We start from the raw sequence: 17993 nt of genomic DNA, 5'->3' as shown, positions 1-17993 counted from the left end.
TTTCATTTCAGGGGCGAGGCATCCCTATCCCTACGTCATCTATTCAGAAACAAAACTGGACAGGCGATTTAGTGGCAAATTCAGTGGACTTGTTTATTGCCCCATCTACTGTACAGTAGATAAATTAACACAGTTAGATTTGAGGCAACAAATATTTTCTAGCTGTTTCTCACACTTTTAACTAAAACAAAAGCCAAAACTTTACAGATTAATTTATAAATAATTAATTGTTACCATAAGACATTTGGCCTTGCAATAAACATGGTAATATATATATTTTTCGTGTTAGGTCAATTATTGTACCTGTGGTTAGGAGTTACATTTTTAAAACGGATGACTGCAACTTTCTTAAGTAAAAAGAGTGTTTTTATTTACTGTCATAAAAATATGTGTATAGTTTGAATTAAGTATGGTTGGGAACAGCTATTAGAGAAGGGGGTTTCAAACTGTGTTATTGTTATATTTTAAAAATTATATTATTTTTTTGGCGGGGGGAGGGGGCAACCTTTTTATTTTGCATTATTTTAATATAACGTAATTTAAATTAATTTAAATAATTTTAAACAATTTCATCTTGGTTTAGAACCACTGGTCTATAGGCTGGCAGGATGTGTGGATCACTGCAGCCATCTGCTGGTCATTTAGGTTAATTAAGTCTAAATACCATAACGTTTCAAAATAAATGCTTTAAGTTGTGTGAAACATATTCAGCACCATACAATGTCACAGATCACTATTTTCCAAACACAAAATTAGATCAAATAACCTCAAAACTGTTTCGACTTACTAAATATTAAAAATTATGATATTCGGATGAAATGTTAAATTAAGAAGAGCATAGTCTTTATTAAATGTGTTGAGATGAGATTTTGTGCCATCTATGTTCAAAAGAAGAAAAAAAATTCGAATCAATTTCTGCTAATAATTAGAAGTGTAGCTGAGCTAAACTTCTTTAAAAAAAAAAAAAAAAAAACAATGTTAAACAACATCAAACATGTATAGAAATAGTGTTTGGAAAGCAACTGTAACAAATTGTACTTATCTCATTTACTTGCCATGTCTACAAGCTGTGTCAACAATTATAGGATTTCCCTTGACATTTTGGAGCCTTCTGGTTGCTCAACTACAGACAGGAAGACATATAATAGCAGGAAAACCTTTTAGACTGCCAAAGTCATTGAATATTTTAGAAAAAAAACAAGTAGGTATTACTGTAGAACCACGAGCTGCACAAAATATATAGAAAATACCCTCAAGATGCCACTCCCACTAGCATAATGTTTTTATTCTATCCACAAAATTGCAGACTGAGCAGTATTTTTAATTCCTGTCTTTTTATTAATCGCTATGTTGTGGATAACAAATGAACTAAAACTAAAATTTGCTACAAAAATAAAATCGGTTGTAAAAATAAAAATGTCAAAATCAGAAACTCTGAGTTGCGTGCAGTTTTGAATAAAAATGGAAATGAAAAATAATAATCATCGTCTGTCAGTCATCAGTAAACAGCACGAACTGGAACGCGCGAACGTATGTTCTCGCGATATTTAAAGATGAACGTATCGCACGTAGCCAGGGTGGAAATGCGATCTAGTTTGGTAACGTCTTTCATTTGAATTAATGTCTATTTTTGAAAAGAAGCTTTGAAAACTTCGAGAAATCCATTCATAGTAAGTGTCATGATCAGTGTGCACTATAAATAATTGCTCATTGAATACATGTATTCTAAGCAGATAATGTGATAATTTGTTGTTGTCTGCTAGCTCGTGCGTCTGCTGGCTGTCTGCGCACGTCCCTGATTGTTTACGTTAGTGAGATGATCTATTAGTTTCGTCAGTAAAGTCAATGGGTTGCTTATTGTTTGAACATTGTTATTGAACAAATGCATGTTACTCTACACTAATTGCTTTTAAGTCTACTGTGTTGTTACTCTTTGCACACCCACATTAGAACTTACTACGTGCCATTCACTGAAAGTGCATGAGCATTAATGCACTATATCATATTTTATCTCATTTATCTAGTCTGAACTAGAGCAATTGTTATCTTAAAGTGCAGTTCTGGCTGGAAAAGCATCGATTCCACTTCCTCAACTCTAAGCAATCACCATGATGGAAGGTATGTCAATATTAGTGCTATGTTTTAATTTGCTGTTTCAGTGTTCATGCATAGTAAAACCTATTTTAAGTAGCAGACAATGTTCCACCAGGCTGTCAAATGTCCTGCTCGTTTTATGGGTGCAAGAGGACCTACAACAGTCCAGAAGCATTGAATAGTCATCTTCAGGACCATCAAAAGAACACTGCCCAGTCTCTTCCAGGTGTGTATATATATATATATATATATATATATATATATATATTGTACTAGTGCTCTTGATGGATGAAATGCTGTTTGTAATCGTTTAATCAGTTAATTTATAGTCACGAAAAGTGTCACGTCAGCAATTTGATGTCAGATGTACTCTCCTTTATTCTTTAGGAAAAGCTTTCCTGTGCTCTCAAATAGGATGTGATGGTTCATTCAACAACATGCAGCAGCTCATGGAACATATGAGACACCATCACAAGCCAAATTATTTTTTCTTGTGAGTTCCGCTTTGCATTTAGGCTTCTTTCTTAATAAGGATACATTCATTTTTAAATTGTCTCTATTTCTACTCTTCTAAATATAGTTTATTTTGTTGATACCTTTGGAAAGGTTTTAATCAAGTTAACCCAAATTTATTTTTATATATTTTTTTAGAAGAAACAAGTCTTGAATATCATATTTAGTTTCTATAACAAATTGTAATAGCACATGTATGATTTTTGCTATGAAAATAGCCAAAGAAGCTGTCATGGCATTAAAAATAAACAAACATTTCACTCTTTCTTCCCATTGTTTTTATATCTGGAACCATATTATTTCAAGGAACTTTCTTAGTCCTAATGTCTTTAAAAATGTTCTCAAAATCTCACTAACCAATTTACAGTTTTCTTTTATCAATGTATTTTTATTTTTTCATATACATTTTCATACTTTTTTGTGATTTGATGTTTTCTTTTACTATTGATTCATTTATTTTTCATTTTTAAAACTTTTTTTTTAATCCCCAATCATTTACTTCTGTTTTTTAATAATATATTTCAGCTTTATGCTTCCCTGTTACCATTATTTCTATGCCCTTTAGGTGCGAGAGCTGCAGGGCCAAACTGCGTTCTTACCGCACTCTCCTCAAACACCTGCAGACCTGTGCCAAGGTTGCTAAGAATAAGGCTGCAGTAAAGACAGAGCCTGACGCAGAGCCCACCGGTGTTACTCTCACTTCTGGTGACATGGAACCATCTGGACCCATCTTAGCCCCAAATATACCCGAGGAGATGGAGTCTATGCCATCTATGCCCTCTTTAGCAACACATTCAACACCGGCAAACATGCCAGTAACCCAGCGGCCCCCAGAAAACAGTGCTTTCGCTAACCTGACCCCTGCAGGCCCTGCATCTCTGCTCCTTGCCACTCTAAATTCTGCCTCGACCCAAAATCTTCCTTGCAAACCAGAATCCCCCTACAGCCCCTTTCCACCCACTCTGTCTCCTGTTAACCCAGCTATCCTGCCAGATCCAGGGCAGCAGCAGCAGCAGCAGAGGTCTCCCAGGTCTGGTCCTCCCAGTCTGCCCTCTTCACCGCCCCTGCCGTCATCGCCAGGATCAAATGCAGTCTGGAGGAAGAACCAAGGTGAATGGATCTCATAAAGCTTTCCTCTGTGAGTGAGGAAAGCCGACTTAAAAGGTTAGTTCACCTAAAAATTTAATTTCTGTCATTATTACTGTCACCATCATGTCGTTCCACACCCATAAGACCTTCGTTCATCTTTGGAAACCAAATTAAGATATTTTTGATGAAATCCGAGAGTTGTCTGACTCGTCCATAGACAGCAATTTAACCACCACTTTCAAGGTCCAGGAAGGTACTAAAGATTACAACAGTCAACGTGACTGCAGTGGTTCAACCTTAATTTTATGAAGCAACGAGAATACTTATTGTGCACAAAAATAAAACAAATATAACGACTTTATTCAACAATATCTTGCTGTTCACGTGAGCAGCACGATGCATGCATGTGATGCTGACACAGGAGACAGCCAATACTGAGCCGGCATTCTGACGTAGAACCTAGAAGCACTACATGTAAACAGCGTATGAGAATGACACAGAAGTGAAGATATTGTTCAATAAAGTCGTTCTTTTTGTTTTGTTTTTGCGCACAAAGTATTCTCATCGCTGGTTGAACCACTGTAGTCACGTCGACTTTAATGATGTCATTAGTACCTTTCTGGACCTTGAAAGTGGTGGTTAAATTGCTGTCTATGGAGGAGTCACACAGTCCTCGGATTTCATCAAAAATATCTTAATTTGTGTTCCGACGATGAACAAAGGTCTTACGAGTGTGGAACGACATGAGGGTGAGTAATTAATGACAGAATTTTCATTTTTGGGTGAACTAACCCTTGAAAGAAAGTGTCATTGCTCACAATGGGTCTCATTCACTATCCATGTGTATGCACAGATTTGTTCAGGAATATCTGATCATGATTCATCAATAACTTTCATACAAATTTTTTTCTTGTAAGAACAACTGAAATCACATATGATCACATATATTATGTACATATATACACAATGTGTTAAGATGAAATTTTAGATATAATATGCTGCCAAGGAAAGTTTGTGCAGAAAGCCCTTAAATTGAGATTGTTTGGGCATGCTTTATGCAAATCACTAACCTTGGGCACACATTTGCTCTTTTAGAATATTCCATATTCATTAACATTAGAACAAGGTTAACAAATCCATGTGTATACACATGTGTTGTAAACTATAAGTGAATTTTTTTTCATAAGAAGCTCTCCAGTGCACATAAATCTGAATAACCCATGCAATTATTAGTGAATGAGACCCAGTGTTCCTTAAATCATCCTACATTTTAGACGCTGTTCACCTGTGTATTTTCCAGTTTGCTCAACTGATCTCACCTGCTTATCAACAGGTGTGAGTCCTTTTTAAAGGGAATTTGTAAGTCACTTGGGGGGAAATGCCTAAGCCTTGGCCATGGCCACTTTGAGTGAACTGTGTTTTGTCATGTTGCACTGTCCTGCCAGACCCGCCCGGGCCCCTTTTGCACAGATGGAACTCTCCAAGCAGTCAGAGTTTAAGTAGAGATGAAGTCCAGGTGAGGCACAGAGAATCCACACACACATTGCTTGAGGGAACAATCAGATCATCCCTCAAATGATACTTTAGATGCTAATTCTCCTTCCCCTGCTTTAACCGGTCTTAGTGTTTCACTGGGTGTGCCATCTAGCTGCACGACTCAGTCCACTCCCATCCGATCCTAAATGCATATGTCCGGGGGCTTCACTAACATGTAATGAGACATCAGAGAGTCTGCTTTTAGGGCCAGTGTTCCTTTACTTCCCTTTTCCCTTCCCATTAGCATCTTGCAAATATAAGGTGGTCATTTCTGGCAAGAGATGGTGCTGTATCATAATAATCGATCATGTGTGGAGATGTTGAGAGTGCTTAATCCCAACACCTATGTGCCCATTTTCATCCGTCTAAACTGGGTTTAATCATTTTGATTGTGTGAATAATATTGCTTTTGTATATGAGCTGATGTCAGTGATTATTGGGGTTCTTTTTCCAGCTCAAGTCAATCATGTTTTTACTGGTGAAGGTTCTGTTTCTGTCTACAAACATTCTCATTGAACATATAACCATAAATATGATCGTCTTTGTGTTAGTTTTGATTTTAATGACTCGCCCATTAATTAAATCTTTCAGCTCAGTCCTTCAACTGCCGCATCCTGTGGGAACACACAAGAGGGCGATACAGCTGCCTACAGTGTGGCCACTGCACCCCAGACCGGGGGGAGATGACCGCTCACATTGAAGGCCAGCACAGGAACCCAGGTGGCAAAGTGAACGGTGATCATGGTATGATTCCCTACTTCAAAATTTTAATTATTATCCTTTTAATGAATTCAGTACACTTTCACTTTGTATTTCATTGGGTTAAGGCTGGAATAAACTACACAACTTTTGCACAGATTTTTGCTCTGATTTGCAGTCTGGACGAGTTGACGCAAGTTGCTGAAAGCCAGAGCCAGCCTGCAGATTTTGGGCAGTCGGAGTTGACAGATTTAGCAGAAAGTCACGTAGTGTATAATGGGCACAGAGTATTATTTTTATTAGCTTTAGACTCTGATTCCATGCAGTCGGAGGATATCAAACAGGAGGATATTTTAGAACACATTTGTCATACATCTCCTAGCATCTAGGCGCATGTTTCTGCACAAGTTTGTTGTGCTCGGAGCGACTTGAAGTGTATGATGTTTGCTGTTTTAAAATCTGTTCAGATTTTCAAAGTCATGTAGTGTATTCCAGCCTTGAGTCTTTTGAAAATAATTACACAATGTGGTGACATCATCTCACCAGACTGAACCTTCTGTGCATTTTACAGATACAGAGATTGGCACTGCTTCTTTACTGGCTAAGACTTCACTGCACACTGAGAACTCAACTTATACACAGCTCTAGCATGAAATGAGATACGAAACCTGCTGATTGACAAAGAAATTTTGTTGTAGCTTTTTATACAGAGAGAGCAACTCAGTGTTTTCATTTGACTGTTAGTGTGGACTTCAAGAATCTCTATGATCTGGATCTGTCACAAGTTCTGCATGCCTTGTCTTCAGTAAGCATTTGTCAGTCATCTTAGAAAAAGACTTGTTAGGTTTCATTATATAATTTGGAATTGCATATAAATAACCTGAGTAATGTTGTAATATTATGTCACCTACATTTTTTTTAAAATCTTTTTGCAGGAGGCTGTATCTCCAGAACCGTATTCATGTTTAAAAAAGAAATCTTGGCCACTTGTAATTGTTTCTGTAGTGTTTACTACCTGCAAATAAAGCCTGTTAGAAAAAATGAAAAAGTGTGATGGGAGTTTATATGATTTTAATATCTTGCATGATTTTCTGTGGTGGAATTTAAGTATTTAATAGTCTGTTTATAAATTGTATAATTTCACTTTTATAGTGTAATTAAATAGATCTTTTAAAAATACTTTCAGAACTTCGCGAAAGAAAGTTATTGAAAACCTTTACGTATTTTTTTACAGTAAAGGGTGGAGTAACTTTATTTGCATAGTATGTAAGCAAATAATTAAAGTAGATGAAAGATGTGGACGAGAAACACAATTAGATGAAAACCATTCTGCTTTTATTTTAAAAACTGTCAGTGTCGCGGCCATTTGTTCAAACTGTTCAGTTTCTCCCTTCACACTCCATCAGATGTGTAAGAGCGAGGATGCACATTCAATCTACTTCAACGCTTTTGTAAATAAACTAAACAACCGGAACACAGGCAACAATGGAGAACATGGTAATACGACTTTACTGATACTGCCAGACAGCCATCAGAGATATATATGCATGATTTTATCATTTATAGTGAAAGACGCGAGGCCAACGTTTTTCTGAAGATGGTCAGGATGCTAACTTAGCCAGCTAGTCACTCGTACGAGCCTTAAAGCAGGAAACCAGCGGAATTACATCAGTGTTTTATGTAAATTTAAGTCGTGACGAAGATGTGCTTACAGAAACAAATCTGACTTTTTATAAACCTCAGCATTTGGCCTATAGGACAGATTGACTCTTGAGTTCCAATACTTACTAGCTGTCCGGCTAGTCCGGAGACTGTCACAAAACCTAGTGAGCTGCCTACATAGACAGCATTTGTGGGCGTCACAGGCCCGGCGCGCGCGAACGTTCGAACGCCCCCATCGCCAGTCATGCTGTCTAGATAGGGGGCTCACTAGGTTTTGAGACAGTCATCATGAGAAAATTCTTCCATTGAATTGCAAATAATTACACTTAATTAATTCAACAGCTTCTGACGATTTTCAATAGAAAAAAATATCTCAGAAGTCTCTTTAGTACTCGCCTGAATTCAAGACTGATTCAATGACAGCTCATTAGATATGCAAAATTCCAGTGCTATCTATCTATGTATCTGTCTGTCTGTGCCTGTCTGACTGACTGAATGCATGGCCTTAAAACCTTAAAGGTATTGAAACTACTTCAGTCTTAAAACCTTAAAATTTTAAGCTTTTAAAATGACTTCAAACTTTATGGCCAGGGCTTTTCTAGCTAATCTTTGTCTTGAACTTTTACTTTTTTTATCTAGTTTTGTATTCAGTCACTGAAAAAAATGCTTTAGGCATGGATAGGATTGAAACTCAGTCAGCGTAGGCAAGGAATTTATTAACCACAATGAGCTAACGCAAACAATCGTTAATTTTGTTCCCATACCAAGATAAGCTGTAAACAATAAACCATCATGCGTGTGAAGAAGGCCACAGAACTGTGAGTTTCCATCTCCAGCTGTCGGAGAGATAAAGCAGGTTGATTTCTTGCAGATATGAAGTCTAGATCTGACAGTAGTGTTGAGAAGAGCTCCTTTTAGTCCTTTGTAGTCTCACTCTCTGATCAAATATTGCAATTCAGCAGTGCTTATTGTTATTGTGTACCCATGTTCAGAATAGAAAACGGCCTTTAGTCTTCTGGTGGATGATTGTTGCGTTCCTCTTATTACAGTGCACTGTGCAGGTGAAACTGGAGCTGGGACACAGAGCCCAGTTAAGGAAGAAAGTCACTAACGAGGGCTTCACACATGACTGGATGGTGTTTGTTCGGGGCCCAGAGGCATGTGACATCCAGCACTTTGTGGAGAGAGTTGTCTTCCGCCTTCACGAAAGCTTCCCAAAACCTAAGAGAGGCAGGTTATATTTTGAGTGTACTTCATAAAACTGTAAATTTATACTCACAGTGATGTAGGTTAAGATTCCCTTTCAGTCATTGTTAAAGAAAGGCCTAGTGTGTACACCCATCTTCTGTTGTGTTAAATCTGCCCTTTTAACTCAGGCTGTTGCCCAGACTAACATGCTTTGTGTAGTTTTGGCATGTAAAGACCTAAGATCTAGTATAATATAAAAGTAATTGTATAGCAACTATAATAACTAGCATTGAAAACATTACCAACCCTGGCAAAAATTACACAATCACCACACTTCTTTTGCCACATTCCGTGTTGGATTTCCTTCTTAAAGGACTTTCCATTGTTTCAGTGGACAACTCTTTAGTCGGGGCCATGTTTCCTTTCAATTAAAAACGTCCAACAGATTGATAAGGTCTGTTATTGAACGGAACTGACTGAGCTGAATTTTTCTTCAATAATTGATGAATTTCCTGTTTATTACTGTGATGCTGCTTTGACAATCTGTATTTTTTAAAGCACTTTATAAATAAATGCGACTTGACTTGTAAGCACTCTCTTTAACTGCTGTCAATAGGTATTGGGGTAACACTTTATTTGGTTCGTAACACTTTATTTTAAGGTGACGTAGTTACACATTACTACATGTACTTACTATAGTAATAACAGTAAATTAAGCATAATTACAAGTAACTATCCTTAAACCAAACCTTAAACCTAACTGCAACTCTATAGTAAGTACATGTAGTTAATTAATATTACTCAGTACTTACTGGAGTAAGTACAATGTAACAACATCACCTTAAAATAAACTGTAACCCTTTGTGCCCTTGTTACATGTACTTACTGTGATAATAACAATAACAGTAAACTATGCATAATTATAGTTACACTGTATAGTTACACTGTAACAAGGACACTTTTAAATAAAGTGTAACCGGTATTTGCTTTAGAAATGCAAATTACAAGGTGATTCTATATTTTTTCCTCAACATTGTGTGATTCCATATTTTGTTCCTTTACTTGATCTGGTAAACAATATTCCAAATTTAATTTGTTTCAGGAATGTTTTACAAAGCCAGATTGTTCAGCTATTAAACAAATTGTTTTGTGTCATATCTGTGATTTGTTTATTTGTAAAAAGTAAAAAAAAACCTGGACGGACGTCCTCTAAGTGTGGTGATTCAATAATTTTTTGCCAGGGGTTGTATTTAAAGATGAAGTGTGTTTTTTTTTTTAATGTTACATTCTTCTATCCCAGTTAATTGTACTAATTGTAGGTTGACTTCTTTAAAAGTGATAACACTTTGTCTCTGGGCTGCTTTCAAAATATCTCCCTGTTTGTTTGAGTGGTCTGATATGTCAACCTCTGGCTCAACCAATGGCATGATTTTGGGGTGGGGCTACCTGATTTTAGGAGTGTTGCAGAAACCTGTTCGGAAAAAATGGTTATTTTTGCAATTTCGTGGTGTCAGTAGTGGCAAAGAAATAGCACACTTGACCTTATGTAGTATGTACATGTCGATAGTACATTCTAGTTTCATATATCTGTTTCAGTGTAGATTGAAAAATGTATAGCTAAACATTAACAAAGTATTTATCTTTTTTCCACAGTTTGTAAAGAGCCCCCATATAAAGTGGAAGAGTCTGGCTATGCTGGTTTCCTCATGCCCATAGAGGTCTATTTCAAAAACAAGGTGAGCACATCACCCCATATCTACAGCAGTATCTGCATTTCGTCACCTTTGACATGAATAACTGGTATTTCAGGCAAATCACATGAAAAGGCTGTCAGATTGTTGTGCTCAGTCTTTTTAGATGTGTGCCTGGCTGCGTTATTTTTAAGCGGTTTGTTGTCTGTATTGGAAAAACGTTGTGATGAAGAGTTTTGCAATTTGGTAAAGGTAAAGGTCACACAACTAGGTGAACTCAGTATTTGCACTGGGAGCGAACAGATTTACAGACAAGCTAACAGAGAATTGACATGAAGCTGTTGAACTGCAGAGAACTTGGAGGGGGTGTAAATGGTAAGAATATGTGAATTTGTATTTCACTTTAAGACTTACTTCCTTTTCATATTGTTATCATATTGTATACTTACTTTTTCAGAACTCATAGTGGAATATTTCTGGAGGTTTTCTTCTAACGTTTTCTTCTAACGTAATCTACCTAAGACCTTACGTTGATCTAACTTTACTGTAAATGTTTCACACACTGCTAGATTGAGGTTCGGGTTTGATACTTATGTTCAACTCAACATATTTTTTTTTTTAAATATCTATGAAGCCTAAACATGCTTGTCTCTTCTATCACAGGAGGAGCCTAAAAAGGTGTGCTTTAATTATGATCTTTTCTTGAACCTGGAGGGCAACCCACCTGTCAACCACCTGCGCTGTGAGAAGCTTACGTTTAACAACCCCACACACGAGTTTCGACGCAAGCTGGTCAAGGCCGGTGGGGTGAGTGGGGCTGTTTGTTCTTGCTTTTTCTGTACCTCTGTAATCAGCTCTTTTCAACAGACTCTAACTCTCTCTTTCCGTTGGGGTGTTATTCTTGTCTCAGGCTATAGTAGTTCCTGAGGGAGCAGAGATGATGCCAAGGCCCAGTCCAGATTATCCAATGCTGCCGACTATTCCACTCTCTGCCTTCTCAGACCCCAAGAAGATCAAGTCCTCTCATGCAGTAAAGGTTAGTAAAAAAGTCATTCTTTGGTTGAAGAGTTATTTAAATTATTTTAAATAATTATTTAAATTGTTTTCGAAACCTATTTAAAGGGTTTAAGGTTGATAGTCTTATTGTTTAATTTTGAAATTTGCAATATTTTGCACATTTTCACAAAAAAGAAAGTTTTTGGTTAAAGGGATTGTTGATTAATTCCAAGCCTGTAAGACTTTCGTTCATCTTCAGAACACAAATTAAGATATTTTTAATGAAACCTGAGTGATTATTCCATTCACCTGAAATTTGCATTCACCCAAACTTTAACCCTTCAAAAAAGTTAATAAAGGGATCATAAATGTAATCCATATGAATGGCTTGATATATCAGCAGTTTAATTCAAATCTTTTGTAGAGACACGATCGCTTTATTATGATGAACAGATTTAATTTAGGTTTTTATTCACATATAAACATTGATCAGTGTACATATATAGAGCACATCAAATATGGTAAACGGAAGCTCAAACATGCTTGACTCATGAGAACCAGTGTGTTTGTTCTCACATGTCACACAAGCACATTTGAACTGGAGGTCTACACAGGATTAAATTTTCAGCCCTATTCCTGCAACATTCTGTCTAAAGTTATATTTCTTCCGGACCCCATCCGCAACTTTTACGTCCTGCTCCCACCTGCAAAATCCCACAGGCAGAGATCTATGCAGTTTTTCTTGTCCTGTTCCAGTAAGATTCTGTCACACTCCAGTGTCATAGGCTACTTTTTCCACTTTCCACACACACGTGACACTTCAGACCTCACTTTGTTACATTTGTCGCAACAGGAAAAAGGAAGGTTCTTTCCCTTGCTGTCTCATACAACCTGACCCGAAAAACATTGAGAATATCCAACCCTGTGCCTCTAAACCTTTTTTTTGTTGTTGTTGCGCTATAGACGATTGACATTCTGCATCTTTAAAACATAAAATAAGTTTGAGTAACTTTTCCCACGCACAAATCAGTACCTTCCCTCCTGCACTCAGCAATTCAAAACTTGTACCCTGCCGTACTTATTTGTGGCGAGTTCTGCGGATCCCAGGAATTCAGACCTGTAATGGAGCGGTACAATACAGTACAGTACGATTCGAGATGGTAAACCCTGATCCGGTTTGCGTTTTCACCGCCAGCAGTACCCGTATTTGATAGGCGTGGTGTATGCTGGAAAGTAGCGATCAATGTCATTCTCGCACAAAGAAGAAAGCTACACAGTAAACAACAACTCCAGCTGTTGTGGTCTTTCACATTACGGTAGTCGCTCCGCAGCTTCTTGCATTTAATGCTGCACTGCTCGAACATCCGCTGGAACCTCTCGGCAGCCATCCTCTCAGAAACATGCTGAAAAACCTTTTCGTTTCTCACCATGCCATCAAGTTACATTTACGGCCTTTCTTCACCGATGATACACAGGAAGGTCTGCACCTCCAGGGTCGACCATGGTACGTTGCTGCGTGCCGACATTGTGTTGCAAAGGTACTGTGTTTCAACTGTATATTTAAAAAATGACACCTCTTGTGTTGTCATTCCCCTTGTAGCATGCGCAAATGACGATTCTCTGTCAACCAGTCAACACTCTGCAGTGAGTCTAGCTCCATCCTTTAGGTACCGGACTACTGTGCTTGGTACCCCAACGGAAGGGTCCCAAAAAAGTGGTACAGTACGGTTCTCTCTTTTGGTACCATTCACAACTTCTGACAGTTGAAACGGCAGTAATTGCGTACTGTACCGTACCGTACTGCTCCATGGAAACGTGCCATAATTTGTCCTTCAGTTAACCATATTTGATAATTAAACCAATTGATTCATATGGATTCCTTTTACAATGTCTTTATGAACTTTTTGAAGTGTCAATTTTGGTTGAGTGCACTTTCAGTGGAGGGACAGAAACATCTCAGCTTTCATTATAAATAGCTTCAGTTGTGTTTTGAAGATGAATTAAAGTCTTATGGGTTTGGAACGACATGAGGATGAGTGCTTATCGAGCACTCACCGATGCAAAACTGTAGTAGGGTCACAATAGTAGGGTGTTCTGGATGGTTTCCAAGCTGTTATGAGTATGCATTTAAAGATCAGTCTTTTAAAACCTTTTTTGTAGGAATCAAGTAAAGATGGAGGAAGTGGGAGCAGCAAAGGCCTTAAAGCCCATAAGGCAACCAAAGAGCACAGAGAGCGCACGCGAAAGGACTCTGAGAGCAAGGCTGCATCCCGAGAGAGTGACCGCGAGGGCAGCAAGTCCTCACGAGACCAATCTTCGTCCTCTTTTTCAAAGAAAGCCCCTGATGGTAGAGGAAAAGACGAGGGGAAACCTGTACCCAAAGCAGCCTTCAAAGAGCCCAAACTTACGGTCAGAGAGTCCAAGATGGATGGCATGTCTCCAAAAGGTGGTGGAGCAGTGACGGGTGGAGGGGGTCAGCTAGACACTCGAACCCCGAGCAAGCGGCCCTCATCTGCCATGGAGTCTCCGAAGCTAAGTACCAAGAAACAGAAGAGGATGGGCTCCGAGGGCATGAAGGGGCCTGTGAGCGGAGGCTACAGCAGCAACTCTCCCCGTATTACCTCAACAACACCCTCCACGTACCCCGAGAAGAAAACTCCTAAAGATAAAGGCCACTGGCCCAAGATGAAACCGGAGGCACAGGAAGTGAAAAGGCAGCCCGACTCTGACGAATCCAACTCTGAGGATGAAGCCTCTTCCAAATCAGAGGTATGTTTATGTCTTTCCATCAGCAGAACAGGGATTTGAATGTATTCAAATGTACTAAAGCTCAAGGATGTTGTTTTTTTAGCAGTCGGCTCCATCTAGTCCATCAAGTTCCAGCTCGAGCTCCAGCTCTGATTCTGACTTTGAGCCCTCGCAGAAGCAAGGCCAAGGTACTAGGAGTTTAATTGTGAATTGTATGATCAGTAGTGTGATGCTTCATTAAGTTTGGTTTAATGTAATGATTGTTTCCAGGGCCGCTCCGTTCTATGGTAGAGGATATGCACTCTGAAGGCTCTGATGATGACAGCAGCTCTGAAGTTGAGACGCCCATGAAAACGACTCCACCCAATCAGGACTCTCGGTTTGTACCTTGCACTTTGTGATCCAATTTGGTCTGATCCAACTGAAATCTTTATTAAAAAGGAAACTTGACAATGAAAATCAAATGTCCATGCAGACAAAAAGTATTTTGTCCACACTGTACATATTACCACAACCATGTTACACATTGAATCTGATTTATATTCCTTTCACAAGTTTTGATTTTCCCCTTTTCAGTTTAAGCATGGACAGTGAGAGTGATGGCAATGAGGAGTCCCGTCCTCCCAGCCAGGAAGCCCCCTCACCTCTACCCAAACTGAACGCAGCAAACCTCAAGGTAAGATTGGCATTGCATTGCGATGAAACTTCAGACTGGTTTATATTAGGTTTATATTTAAAATCTATTTAAAATCATTTGTGTTCATTGTTAGATGTTAGGAAAAAAGAGCCCAGACTCTTGCACCCGTGAGAAGATGCTCAAGAGGGGATACGACAAGGTAGGAAGGGTAAATAACTGAATTCTACTCATCAGTGAAATTCAGATTTTTATTGCACATAAAACTACAATGGAAGTTTTAAACGAGTGATCTGATTACAGGCTTATACAGAAGAGCTTGTGGACCTCCATCGCAGGCTGATGGCTCTGAGAGAGAGGAATATTTTACAGCAGGTAACAATAAGTTATTTCTGTATTTGAGTGTATTTTCTGAAAAATGCTTTCACCATCAGGCATTATACCAAAACTCCTTTGAAGATTGATCAATGCCTTATTTCAGGACACATTAATGTGTCCTGAATAATTAACATAACAATAATTAACATGTGTCATTAAAAATTATTAAAGGATTAGTTCACCCAGAAATTCACCCTGTCATTAATTACTCACCCCCATGTCGTTCCACATCCGTAAGACCTTCATTCATCTTCGAAACACAAATTTATATATTTTTGATGAAATCTGAGAGGTTTCTGATCTCCCATAGAAAGCAACATAATTACCACATTCAAGGTCCAGAAAGGTAGTAAAGACATCATTAAAATAGTCCATGTGACTACAGTGGTTCAACCATAAGGTAATGAGAATACATTTGTGCACAAAAACAAAACAAAAATAACGACTTTATTCAACAATTTCTTCTCTTCCATGTCATTCTCCTACCTGTTTACAGACACTGCAGCGCTTCCAGGTTCTACATCAGAACGCCGACTCAGTATTGGCCGACGCTGTTCACGTGAGCACCGCGACGCATGCAAGTGATGCTGACACAGGAGCTGGCCAATACTGAGCCAGCATTCTGACGTAGAACACAGTGGTGCTGCACTGTTATTTTTGTTTTGTTTTTGCGCACAAAAAGTATTCTCGCTTCTTCATAACATTAAGGTTGAACCACTGTTATATAATAATATAATGATATAATATGTCAAAATAATATAAAATAAAATAATTATTGAATGTTAGTGTATATGGAAGATAGTTCGAAAAATATCATTTTTGAGCATTTTAGGTAGTAAAAATTGCCTGTCATTGGAAAACAGCTAATTTTTGGTTCATGACACTTTTGTGTTTGCTGCTTTTTGATTGACACATTACTTTGTATCTTTTAGATTGTAAACCTCATTGAGAAGACTGGCCATTTCAACATCACCAATACAACCTTTGACTTTGACCTGTTCTCCTTGGATGAGTCAACTGTGCGTAAACTCCAGAGCTACCTGGAAGCCACGTCCACATGACACAAGGATGCTGCTCGCCCGTGATTTTTTTTTTTTTAAAGTGTGAGAGAGGCCTCCAAACTAACTGGGGGAAGAGGGAAAGGTATTGAAAGCAAAATATAAATGCACAGGAAATGAACAAAAACAAAACGAACAAACAAAAAAAAACTTTATACTGTAATACATATAAGCAAACAAAAGGACCGGGGCATAAAGGGGCGGCATTCAGGGTTTATCTAATAACAGCACTGCGCATTGCACTAAGAAACAAACTGTTGGCACAATACTGTCCAAAATGGACAAGATCTTGCATAGGCACCGTGGATGAGATACCTTATTACAAGTAGGTACATTTCAAGACTGGTTTTGCACCAAAGCTGTAACACTGGTGGAATGGATCCCTCGCTCGGGCCTTTATGCAGGGGCGATGACTGAAAGACTGTGTCCCCTCTCTACCCTGTCACTCTTCTGCTCCATTTATGTCTACCACTCAGCACAGCGTGGTGGCGTGGAAAGAGCTCAACTAGATCAAACCTTATCGGCATACTGTTTGTGTCTGCATAGCTTTGAAGCCCCATGTGTTGGATAAAGTAATACTCTCAAGCTTTGGTGATAGATGCTCCCTCGGATCAGCTAAAGGGGAAAAACTATCTGCCTTTGTAGTGCCTTTTTAAAATGTCATGTTTTTAATTATAATTGTCTGTGAGTCTCTCATTGGTCTTGGGATGACCAAAAATGATCCGTCAATACTGAAATGCCTGAAATTGACATTCAAAGCCCTTTTAAAAGCGGTTTAATACCTGTCCGGAGAGAACACATTATGATAAAGCCGTTCTGCATGTGTGATCTGAGAAGGTCTTGTGCATTATTCTGTTTTTTGATGGTCAACAACATGAAGTCAATTTGTTAAGCATTTAAGGTTCTTTTTGTAGTTTATTTAAGTAACTGTGCACTTTTTCTGGTCACTTCAGTGCTTTGTAATTATCTGATAACTATATTTATGATTATTTTCTCTTTTTTTTTTTTTTTTTTTTTTTACATAATATTGACTTGCAAAAATGTACAGATTTTTGTCAATGTTTTTAAATGCATCTATTGAAGTCATATTATTGATTATTCAATCACTTGAGAGAATATGCACACAGAATGAAGGGGGAAGGGTTTGTCTGTATTCCGATGGTGCAATTGGAAAAAGAGTCTTCTGTTCACCTGAAGTATTATACAAGTGAAAATGTATTTGTGTCAGATACGTATTGTCTGATGACATTGCTTTTTGAAAAGCATACCTGCTTGACATGTTATTCTTCATTGTCGATTGCCAGTTACCCTTTTTGATTCTCAATAATGTATGGTTATTAAGTAAACAATGTTTTCAGTGAAACTTTTGTGGCAGATGTATGTTACATCATGGTTAAATAACAGTGATCCGTGTTTGTGCACACAACCCTATATGTTTGCTTAATCGGCTTTTCTCAGGAATACAGAAGATACTCTTAATAAATCCACACAATATAAACCCATATAACATAAAGCACAAGCTAGAAACTTCTTGTAGCTTGTGCTTTCTTCTGTAGCATTGTAGGATAGCCATATCAGGGGGAATGGGTTCATTTTACAATATTTATGTAAATATGTAACAATGTGCATTAAATGGGTTACCATACACTGAAGGCTGAAATTGTGGAACCATTAAAGCTCATTCTTCATTTAGTTTATATCAGTATG

At 38.1% G+C, this 17993-nt stretch overlaps 2 protein-coding genes across 15 annotated transcripts; both read left to right on the top strand.

Annotated features, from left to right (window-relative positions):
• The first annotated feature begins 1504 nt into the window (after window positions 1–1504).
• On the top strand, window positions 1505–6979 carry LOC127501534 (zinc finger protein 414-like). 10 transcript variants are annotated; one of them, XM_051873622.1, is made up of 8 exons: window positions 1505–1670; window positions 2025–2118; window positions 2189–2320; window positions 2482–2587; window positions 3173–3717; window positions 5142–5212; window positions 5824–5976; window positions 6503–6526. In XM_051873622.1, the coding sequence occupies exons 2-7, from the start codon at window positions 2109–2111 to the stop codon at window positions 5917–5919; spliced, it is 960 nt and encodes a 319-aa protein (XP_051729582.1). In that variant the 5' UTR covers window positions 1505–1670; window positions 2025–2108; the 3' UTR covers window positions 5920–5976; window positions 6503–6526. The 10 variants fall into 10 exon arrangements, with proteins under 10 accessions (XP_051729582.1, XP_051729525.1, XP_051729565.1 ...); XM_051873565.1 differs by lacking the exon at window positions 5142–5212 and adding an exon at window positions 6867–6979 and having other exon boundaries at window positions 1506–1670; window positions 6503–6736; XM_051873605.1 differs by lacking the exon at window positions 5142–5212 and having other exon boundaries at window positions 1506–1670; window positions 2210–2320; window positions 6503–6979.
• Window positions 6980–7273: 294 nt separating this feature from the next.
• On the top strand, window positions 7274–17988 carry LOC127500192 (protein ENL-like). Of its 5 annotated transcripts, none has more exons than XM_051871180.1 (12): window positions 7274–7428; window positions 8643–8823; window positions 10435–10517; window positions 11136–11279; window positions 11383–11508; window positions 13629–14237; window positions 14323–14404; window positions 14487–14595; window positions 14793–14892; window positions 14987–15052; window positions 15154–15225; window positions 16161–17988. In XM_051871180.1, exons 1-12 carry the CDS (start codon window positions 7417–7419, stop codon window positions 16287–16289), a joined length of 1713 nt encoding a protein of 570 aa, XP_051727140.1. In that variant the 5' UTR covers window positions 7274–7416; the 3' UTR covers window positions 16290–17988. The 5 variants fall into 5 exon arrangements, with proteins under 5 accessions (XP_051727140.1, XP_051727121.1, XP_051727130.1 ...); XM_051871161.1 differs by having other exon boundaries at window positions 14987–15061; XM_051871170.1 differs by having other exon boundaries at window positions 14320–14404.
• The last annotated feature ends 5 nt before the right edge of the window (window positions 17989–17993 follow it).

This window comes from Ctenopharyngodon idella, chromosome 2, assembly GCF_019924925.1.
Source record: "Ctenopharyngodon idella isolate HZGC_01 chromosome 2, HZGC01, whole genome shotgun sequence".
Taxonomy (NCBI): domain Eukaryota; kingdom Metazoa; phylum Chordata; class Actinopteri; order Cypriniformes; family Xenocyprididae; genus Ctenopharyngodon; species Ctenopharyngodon idella.
Note: the sequence above shows the minus strand (reverse complement) of the source record. Positions and strands in the feature narration are given on the sequence as shown.